The sequence below is a fragment of the Lactuca sativa genome, chromosome 1 (genome assembly GCF_002870075.4).
Source record: "Lactuca sativa cultivar Salinas chromosome 1, Lsat_Salinas_v11, whole genome shotgun sequence".
Lineage (NCBI taxonomy): Eukaryota > Viridiplantae > Streptophyta > Magnoliopsida > Asterales > Asteraceae > Lactuca > Lactuca sativa.
The window spans coordinates 35,486,155-35,496,714 of NC_056623.2; the positions used below are offsets into that span (position 1 = coordinate 35,486,155).

The window sequence follows — 10,560 nt, forward strand, 5'->3', positions numbered from 1 at the left end:
ATTCATCGACACTGTTGACGCCACTGGCCTTCCATATCGGCCACCACCTTCATCGTCGGCAATCTATTACTTGATGTCTTTGGGAGGAGAAATCGAGTTCCATGTGTTGTTGATTCTGTCAATTGCTTCGATTTTCCTTATTCTAGCTTTCTCTCTATGTCCAACAATTCCCATCTTCTTTCGATATTATCGTTTTACTGATTTTGTGATGTGTTAATTTAAGGTTATTGATTTTTGTACACCCACTTCAAGAAAAGTTCCTCATTTTGCACATGCCTTGTCAAGGACATTATAATGGTCATAATCCATGTCCTTGCTTTTCCAATGATGAAGATGTAGCGGTGGTTTTCGTAGTTGTCATTGGATTTGTCATCGTAGTTAAGATGAGAGGATTGGAGTTGAAGAAAGACTGAGGGAAGAAGAAGGGTTGAAGTGGGTAATCTGCTGAAAAAGATAAAAATGGTTAAAATAATTGCAATAGCCGGTTTCTTGTCTTTTTCATTAATGAAATTTAATTTAGGACTAGACTGACCCAAAACTTTGGGATTTTTCTAGAAATTTTCCGATATTATAATGGTATCACCTTTTTAACATCTCCTCCTAAAAAAAGTAAATCAGTTATTATTGAAAATTGAAGGACCTTGCAGCAACATAATTTGATATTTATATCAATGACGATTATAAAGGATTGGATTTGGAGCCGTATATGCATAAGAAGGCGGGGTAACAATGTCTTGACTAGCTTGTGGGAATATAATTGGATCGGTGATATTGATTTTTGCTACAAGACTTTAAGACTTCTTGCTTTGGGAATTTATAAGGATTTTAGGGCAATTCAAAATTGGCTGAGAAGTCGGACTATCACAATATATTCACAAACGGATTATCAAAAAAATGAACATATCATTTTGAGAATTATGGTAAATGACCTAATCTTTCGGATTTACCGAAATGTGTAAATATTACACGATTTTTATTATTTAAAAATATTTTGCAGATCTTAAGTTGGAGGGAGTATCGGGTATATTCCGATTTAACTACTGATGGGTATGAAACTATGATTTGCATGTCCCTATGCAATCGATAAATGGTCCAAGAAAAACTATTGATGGGTATAGAACGTCCAAAGCAGCAGTTAATTGAACGTTTTCATACAGTGTGAACTTACAAACAGCCAACAATAACATCACAATGCATTCAATTAATTGTACAAAAAACAAAACACATACTACTATATTATATTATACTATATTGGCTTACTGGAGTTGTTGTACAGTACAAGTGTACAACTACAACCCCTTGTCCAGCTATCAGAAAATTAAAAAAATCCACATGCACAAAAATAAGATGTATTAAATTAAATAGAAGCCCATACGCAAATACCAAACTGGACTCAAAAAAAAGTTGGGCGTTTTACCATTATGCCATTATATATATTATATTATATTAATGGCTTAGCTGCAGCAGATGAGCTTGCTGAACCAGTGGTAGTGGTACCTCTCACTCTCAACCTTGCAATCAGTTCATCCTGCCACCACAATTACAAATCATTTATGTAAACTTCAGGGTTCACTTTTTACACAAAAAATATCAAACACTTTAATAGTGTTTCATTTTTTAACCATTTATGCAACTTCTATGAATTAATTCATGCAACTATGTTTCAACGAGTTAAATAGCTAATGGTAAAATGTTGTGCCTTTTGGTCCTCAAATGAAATGTAACTAACTACACATGGTATAAAAACTACTTGGTTGCATAAATATTAAATATGTGAACCATTGTTGCGAAAACAAGCCCCTATATTTTATTGCTAAAGAATTCAATTCTATACGTATCCGATTGGACTCAATTCCCTACTCATTTGCAACCAAACGGTTGGAATGGAATGGAATTCCAATTCCGGTCAAATCTCATAACCAAACATCCCCTAAATGTTTAATTAAAGCTTATGCAATTCATGAATGCTTGAATCAGATTTGTTTCAGGCCCTGATTGATAAAACTGAATGTTGAATGATTAAGAAGTTTAAATAAACAACTTGAATTACCAACTTAACCCTTTAAAAGGAATGTTCCCATACCTTCTTCCCTTTTACGGACAAACCCCTCTCCTTCAGAAGTGCACGGAGTCTCTCAACAGTCAAACTTTGAAGATTTTCAGGTATTTGTGACTTCAATACGTCTGAATGATGTAAAAGCATCCAAAGTAAGCAAGTTCAATCATTTAACCATAAACATATTACTAAAATAAAATAAACAAGCTTGCCACCATATAACCTAACACATTAATCAACATATAGTGTCATATAATCAACTGAAAAACTAACCTTGGCGGGACCCATTTTGGGTGGTGGATGCTGCCCTCTTAGCAGAAGCCCTACCATCCGCAGCTCTTTCTGGGGCCCTAGGGAGAAAATGGTAATCTTACATTCCCAAAAATATATAAATACTAAATCCCACGAACGCGAGCATAAAAACAAGTATATGTAACAAAAAAAAAAAAGTTAAATACCTCTTTCTTGAACCCTCATTTGTGCCTGCACCCTTTGCATTTTTTGAAGTTGTTCCAGACTTTTGTTGTTGCTTAAGGAGAAGTGATCTAATCAGTATGTTCACCTGATCAGTCTTGATAAGCTGATTTTCTGAAAAAAGAAAAACTTTATAAGTTATTTGACATCTTTGTCATGTAATTCACATATAGTAAAGATAATTTTGTAGAAAATGACCTGGAGGTGTAGTGTCATGATCAGTTATGTAGACCCGCATTCCACCCTGTGTGATAAGATAAAATGCAAAACAGATGATGAAAACCAGAACTAAATAATCATTTCAAATGCATAAGATGATGGATCAGGATTATCTTACTGATTTTATGACAACAAAACTGTTATCAAGAATTTAACCAAGAACTTAAGTAGTCTTCACAATCAATAAATAGTTTTAACTTTCGAAACTGCAAATCCTGGATTCAAGCATTTACATTCATGATTCATGTTTGTAGATTGATTGATCAAATTCACCAGAGGGATGAACTCTGAGAACAAAATTCACTCTTGGAAGCTCAATAATCCATGAGTTTCATCTCTGAATAGAGTTTTACATTGGTATGAACTTGGAAGCTTTTTATGATTTACTCATAACTTAACCACGTCTATCAACAGCACAAACCAAGCAAGTTCAATTCCTCACAAAAATAAAAAGAAACTTAATAATGTAGAAATCATAACAATGAAGTATCAACAGAAAATGGTCGATTTCATGGGTTGAAATAGAATTAACAACGAAAATCATAATCATCGAACCCTAATTGAGAGATACACGGATATACATTTTACGTAATTCATTTTACCCTAACGTCATTGGTCAAAACCTATATTTAAAACGCATTGGTTTTCTTCACAAGTAAAAAAAAAAAAAAAAAAAAAAAGCAGCGCAATCGATTCGGCGAATAGCAAAGTCGATGAGAAAAGAAAAAAAAAACGAGGAAAATAATTGAGAAAAGTAGGGTTTATGTAGAATTACCAAATTGGAAGAAATGACGGAGGATGAGAAAAGGCCTTTGGAGGGAAGATCGAGAAGAAACTTGGAAGCACCATCAGAGTTCTTGTTCTTGGAGGGTGTTGCAGGACCATCCATGGCGCCGCTTGCGACGGTTAGTTTTTGCACCGTCGGCGTCGGAGGATGGGAATGAGGAGGTCGATTGAAATTTTACTCGCGCGGAAATCTTACCCGCGAAGGGGAAGTTTTGGATTTTGTGCAAAACTATAATAATAGCGTTTGAGTAATTTTTTCTGGTCACAATTTTTTGATTTGTTATGATTTAAAACATCAAATGTAGATTAGTCATTAAATATGCAATATTTATCGTAAGATTTTTTTTTAAAGAATAGATACTAAATTACTAGATTATCTCTAATTTTATTAAAATGATTATTTAGGTCTGACCTTTTAGTTTCTTATTTGCACTGTTGAAGGAAAATTAAAACAATACACAACCAATTTGTCATCTACATATTACCTCGGGTCAAAATGGTTCAAATTAAAAAAATACAATGAATTTTATTATAACAACAATGCTCAAAAAATAATTGTGCTTTTATTATCTTTGGCATCTTCATATGCACATATTAAACCTATTCATGTGTATAGGAAAGAAACCCTAACTATGATGGTGTTAGCAGGAAAGTCTTGTTCGAAGATTAAGAACTAGAAAATAGCATTTGTACTTCATCATGAGCTAGGGTTTCGAAGCCAAAGTGGTGGTTTCACACCCATTTGTCCTAGAAAATAGCATTTGTACTCCATTTGTTAAGTGTGGGCTTGTCAAAAAAATTATTCCATCTGGAATGGATTCAGGGCTTCAACTAACAATGAAAGCGTTCTTATGGGTCGTTATGACTTTTCTTTTGATACACGACATCCTTGTGGATTCTAGCGTTACCATGGAAAATGATTTATTTATAGTGGGTTCATAGATGTATATAAGGGAATTGGATTAAAATAAATTGATTGTGAAAATTGGTGTTGGATGAACTTATTGGTAAATGCCAAATGGAAAAGTTAATACCATATATTTTTCAACAAGTTCTCCACATAGATAAGCAATTGTTAGAATGGATTATATACTCTTTTATGGCTAGTCAAAAACGAGACGCCTGTTGCTAATAAGAACATATGTATTATGACTAAATTTGACCGATAAAAAGCCAACATAGCTACAAAGTGCATTGTCGTTTTTGAGCAAATGTGATGAGTTTATAGTGTGTTGTAAAACAAGAATACAGTATTGTATCTAATTGGCTTTTTTTTTAAGAAGCCAAAGTGGTGGGTTCACATCCATCGTGTACACATGCCAAGACATCTCTATAGTCTCTTGAGATTGTGAAGTTGTCATACACGAGTCCATCCCTACTCTTCTTGTACTCAAATAGAAGCGAAGAGTGGTTAAATGCAGTAAGTTTCACAAAACCCCAATCATGATCTTTAAACAAACTCCAAACCGTATCAATCTCTGTAAAATCTGACAAATGACTCCCTCCTCCACCAACCACCACATGGATTGTCCCATTTACAGTACCAGAGTAACTATATCTTTCCATGTTCACACATTGGTTCTACAACAATCATCAACACAAGTCAGAAAAAGTGGAAATACCCCCAACTTTTAAGTAAGTTTAGAGACAAGTACCTGGTATATAGGGCAAGTTCTTTCATAATTATGGACATGTCCATAGAATGCAATGTCGACTTTGTATTTCTGCCATAGTTTCTGCAAATGTTCTCTTCCCATTGGCTCTTGGAATGAACCTTCCATTGCATACCAACTGTTTGATGAATAGCCAAGCACACGATGAGCTGCAAAGATCAACCATGGCTGTTGTTTTCTGTCGACGGATGCTAGACATTTTTCTATCCATGCATACTGTTCAGAACCCTCCCTCCAGTCATGCTCTGAATCCGCTATGCAAAAGTGAAACATCCCATAACTTGTTGAATACCTGTTAATAGGATAAATATAATATATACTTTAACATCTTTATTTCATGTTTCAATATAATATCAAAAGAGATAAGTTTTACCAAAATTTAGCTCTATTATCTGCAGGAACATAGTATATTGTCTCAGCAGGAACACCACACTCCCCACCTGAATCTTTGGTGTCATAGAAGCCTCCAGAGTTGGGCCATGATCTTTCATGGTTTCCACTGCACAAGTTACAATTCACAAATAAGTCCAATGTTGCAATAGAAGGAAATGAAAGTAGAATGTTGTAATGCAAACCTTGCAACCATGTAAGGCTTTATTGATGCAATGGGTTCTACTTGTGCAGTGAACTGGTCCCACTGTGAAATATATCCATTTGCATAAGGCATATCTCCTATATGGAAAACTATGTCATAGTTATCAAGGTCACTGATTAATTGGTCAGCAGTAATCAGTGATCCTGGCTGATAACTAGCATACTCGTTTGAACCATCGCGTTCAGCCTGAAATTTTAATTAGTTCACCAATTTTTAATTAGTCTAACTGTTAAATGCAAGAAATAGCAACGCACTTTCATTGGTTTTTTTGATATAGTAATGTCATGAAAGGACAATGGCATAATGGTTAAAAAATGCAAATGTCTCCTTTTTCGGGGAAAACTTCAATCTAAAATCATCTCTTTGCTCATTTGTACTTATTACAATAATTTTGTTACACTAGTAGCTTTCTATATTTAACTATTATTACCTTCCCCATGTCTCCAAAAATAATAACACGCTGCAACGAATCCTGCCCTGGATATGGGGACGATTTAAATGAATACATTTTACTCCAAACAACTGATCCATTCAATAGCCTATGTCCAATCCTGTAATTATACCTGCAAAATTGTTGTAGCAACCAAACAACCTCAGAATATTGTCACCTGACTTTTTACAAATTTGCCCTCATTAGATTCTTTCTTTGAATATATTTATCCCCAAGTGTGATTTCATTTGCTCAAATATTTTGTAATTTGTAAACGTCATTCATCAATACAGCAGTTTATCCAGAAATCACTTAATAGGAAAAACAAGGGGGGATTTAATTATGAAGTACACATACATAGTGTTTGGCCACAATTCCTTCAAGAAACTAGTGTGTATAAAACCAGGATCACGCCATCCAACAGTCCGTGCAGGTTCACCTGCATTGTAATTAAGTAAAAAAAAAGGTATCATTAATAAGAACTTAGAATCAATATATGGAATACTTTTATATGCTTGTACAAAGATTGATGTACATAAGCGGCTATGTTTATGTTTCAACAATTTGAAAATTGTGATTAGGGCATTTATAAACATAATGCATTAGGTAGTTTTTTATAAGATTTGACATGAGATTATAATTTATACCACACATGCTTCCACGAGTAAATGTCAATGTTCCTGCTGGAGAAAGCTTTGGGTCATGGCCCTTCCAACCCCACTCCACAAATGGAGTTGCTTCATCAATGTTGTAACCACTTGTCCATGTTACTGTCATCTTCACAAACACCAAATTCAAGACATCATACACAACAAGCAATTTGTCACAAACTGATTGGCTAGAGCTTAAACAAAAAATTATTATAAAATGGTTCACTAAAGGGGCACCATTTTCAAACTTACTTCATCCCAAGCCTTCCCTTGAGCAAGGCGAGGATAAAGGGGAGCTTTAGGGTTCACAAATGATATAGGATCTGAAACAGCCACCACTTTTGGCTGTATTCCAAATAACATAATCAGTCAACAATATTAAAGCCTTGTGAATTATGTTCAAAATATAAATGATAAACACTGTGGAAAGAAATAATCGACTCACATTTTCCAATCCACCTGTAAATAATGCAAAGGAGAAATCTGCACGTTGATTGATGATCTGGAAACTCAGTTTAGCTTTTCCTGCTGTTATGTAGTTGGATCCCGAGTGGTTTGCATACATGTACTATAAAGAAAATGTTTCATGTGAGAACAACCAAAATTGATAAACATATTTTAAAATTTTCAAAACCTGAGCATTATTATATTATTATGCATACCTTTATCGGGGATGTGCATATACAAGGAGCTTCATGTGATTTTCCGGATTCAGGATAGCAATCTGATGCACTGACATATTCAAATGGTTAACAGTATGAATAAATATTTTTATATGAAGATGCAAATGCTGAAAGATAATATGCAGGTGTGTAACATAAGAACATTACTTGAAGTTTGCAGGTGAAAAAACTCCAACCCAGTCATCCTCAGATGGATCTGGGTAACTGAGCTCCACATTGACCCATGCAGTATCCTCCCCCTATCATCATATAAAAATATAAAAGAATTAATCACAAAGGTGGAACAGGAAACATGAGGAACTTGCTACAAAATTTAAAGACATTGAGATACAATACAGAAGAACAAGAGACTTATAGCTAGAAACTATTGGCCAAAGAAAAAAAAATCAACAGTTAAATAGCAATGTATTTTCAAGATTTGTTTATTATAAAATCCTACTTTTATTTCTTCCTATTCTAACATTATACATTGAAAAATCCACCCAATTATAGTTTATAGCAATATCATCCAAATACAAACCAACTTTCAATGCTATAATTGGGTATAATTTTCACATATGATTTCTTGGGTAGATTCTTCAAATTACAATCCTTGATAAGAATAAAACTGAGAGTACAATGTTGTAATAGAAAGAAATGAAATTAGGAATTTAGGGTGTTATAATACACAAATAAATGAAAGTATGTGGAAATTCATTGCACTTAGCCCGAAAATCAATGTAAAGTGTAAACAATCACGTCAAGGGAACCCGTTTTTTCCTATGGTAGACAGAAACATTATCGACTAAGAACCTAGCGACTTGTAGAATCACAAATTATAATGATTTTTTTTTCTAAAACACAACAGTCCCAAGTCTAACAGCCAAAAACCCAAAAGTATTGAACAACCACGTTGTTGAATGTAGTAAACTACGATAAATGGTCAAGATTACAAGAAGGGTGCTAAGAGTTAAGAGGAGGTTTAAGCGATGACAAGTAAATGAAATAGACCATATTTACCTTCAAACCCAGAAGAAGAGGGCTGGCTTGAATGGATGCTGATTCATGGAGAGCAATAAGAGCTTTGTGAACAGCAATCTTGGACAGCGGTTGCTCATCGGTAGGTCGCCTTCCAAGATCGCTGCGTATAAGAGGAGAGTAAGATGAAGCATGACAAACTCTCCACAAAAAGGCCTTAGACGACAACAATAAGAACACCGTGAATAGGGTATCCATTGTTGGCATTTTATCAAACAGTTAGTGTGCACAAGCTTCAAAAAGGAAAAGTATGGACCCTTTTATGCCCACGATTCATAAATTCATCAAGGACCAATCACAAGATGTGGAAAGTATTAAATAAACGAGGACTGTAGAAGACTATTCCAAGATACACTTGGAGTCTTGTACCTAACTCCATCCTTCATAATTCAGATTAATATTGTTAAAATCAAAATAAATACAACCCCCACTGTAAATAAGGTCAACATCAGTAGTAAGTAGTAACGCAATTTCAATGCAGTTACCCATTTGATTTACGTAACGCTAGAATTATTTTTGATTTTTGTTGAGTTGGCTTTGAGTCTTTGTCGATGTGGACGGCATTGATAAACCAAAAGTTAGAAGAAAGCCAAGGTGACCTTGATATGACCGTCTTGTAATTACAGGCGCTGGTATTAGTCGCAGGTGGTAGGCCCGGCCGCAAACCATGAAATCTCCGTTTGATGGAGGATTCAAAGGTCGGATTGCGGTTGCGCCTCCAAATCCAAATTCACTTCATTTCTTTTTCCTTTTTCCTTTTGCCGTTTAAAATATAAAAACCATTTAATTTTTGGGAAGAAATCATACATTTTTCAACCTTTTATAAAAAAAAATGACATTATTTTTCTTTTCCTTCACAATTAACATGTTTTTACAAGTTTATATGGAAAAAAATATTCATGTGACATTTTTGTGGTAAATATATGTCCATATAAACAAAGATAGATGCATTGGTTGGTTCCTCTTGTTAGGAAAAAAAAATGGATGGAGTCCAAAAATTACATCATTCATTTAAAATCAGAAACTTGTTTGTGTTTTTGGTCCTTAAAAAAGATAAAAATACTATTTTACCCTTCTAATTTCTTTTTTGTATTTTTTATATTTGTTTTAATAAACTTTTAATTTAGAAAAATATATATAAAAAATAAAAATTGGTCACGTTCCATCCCCACCCACCGAAAACTCTCTCTCTCTCTCTCTCTCTCTCTCTCTCTCTCTCTCTCTCTCTCTCTCTCTCTCTCTCTCTCACGGAAGCAAAAACATATACACACAATAAAAACTTCCAACAATTCTGAGATTAAACACATACACCACCTTTATATGTAAATCAAACAATTTCCAATCTAAAAGAAAAACCAAAATGCCCGGGTACATCAAGCATAAGATTGAATAAATCTATAAAGGTTTTGAGATCAAACACATACACAGATTGTTTTCATATCAAACATATACACCACCTTTATATGTAAATCAAACAATCAAGATAACTAAATTCATGAAGCACCCGATTCAATAAATCTATTAAGATTTTAATATCAAACACATACACCATTTTTCATAACAAAAACATAAACCACTTTTGAGATCAGATTCACACACAAACACCTGCACACAAACCTTATTAAATCTAGGAATTTCACTGGAAAACTCCATATGGAATAGTGGAAGCGACAAGAAACCTTAACTACATCAGGACAAAGAGAAAATGTTGCCCCAAAATAAATCCTATAAATCTATTGTCTTCTTGATAGTTATTTTGTGCTCACTTAGCCTCAAAACAAACCCTAAATCCTTATTAATGCAAGAAATCTCACCATTTTTGGTAGCTTTGTCGCAATCCAGAAGCTATAGATGGTATCGGTGTCGCTTAATTGGTGTCGATGCAGAAGGAGGATGATGTGCAACTCCGGTGACGTCGCCAATAGAAGTGAGTAGATGAATGAGGATGTTTTATGGTGGTGGGAGATGGCGAGTAAT

At 34.3% G+C, this 10,560-nt stretch overlaps 2 protein-coding genes across 2 annotated transcripts; both read right to left on the reverse strand.

Annotated features, from left to right (window-relative positions):
• Window positions 1-1,181: 1,181 nt before the first annotated feature.
• LOC111920156 (uncharacterized) lies at window positions 1,182-3,760 on the reverse strand. Its single transcript, XM_023915752.3, has 6 exons — window positions 3,525-3,760; window positions 2,729-2,774; window positions 2,515-2,644; window positions 2,330-2,406; window positions 2,084-2,184; window positions 1,182-1,528 (listed from the first exon to the last, which is right to left on the reverse strand). The coding sequence occupies exons 1-6, from the start codon at window positions 3,636-3,638 to the stop codon at window positions 1,442-1,444; spliced, it is 555 nt and encodes a 184-aa protein (XP_023771520.1). The 5' UTR covers window positions 3,639-3,760; the 3' UTR covers window positions 1,182-1,441.
• A 900-nt stretch (window positions 3,761-4,660) lies between these two features.
• Window positions 4,661-9,250, reverse strand: LOC111920158 (nucleotide pyrophosphatase/phosphodiesterase). Its single transcript, XM_023915753.3, has 12 exons — window positions 8,566-9,250; window positions 7,714-7,805; window positions 7,546-7,615; window positions 7,329-7,451; window positions 7,136-7,228; window positions 6,881-7,010; window positions 6,591-6,672; window positions 6,234-6,366; window positions 5,784-5,989; window positions 5,582-5,707; window positions 5,191-5,500; window positions 4,661-5,116 (listed from the first exon to the last, which is right to left on the reverse strand). Exons 1-12 carry the CDS (start codon window positions 8,788-8,790, stop codon window positions 4,811-4,813), a joined length of 1,896 nt encoding a protein of 631 aa, XP_023771521.1. The 5' UTR covers window positions 8,791-9,250; the 3' UTR covers window positions 4,661-4,810.
• Between the last annotated feature and the right edge of the window lie 1,310 nt (window positions 9,251-10,560).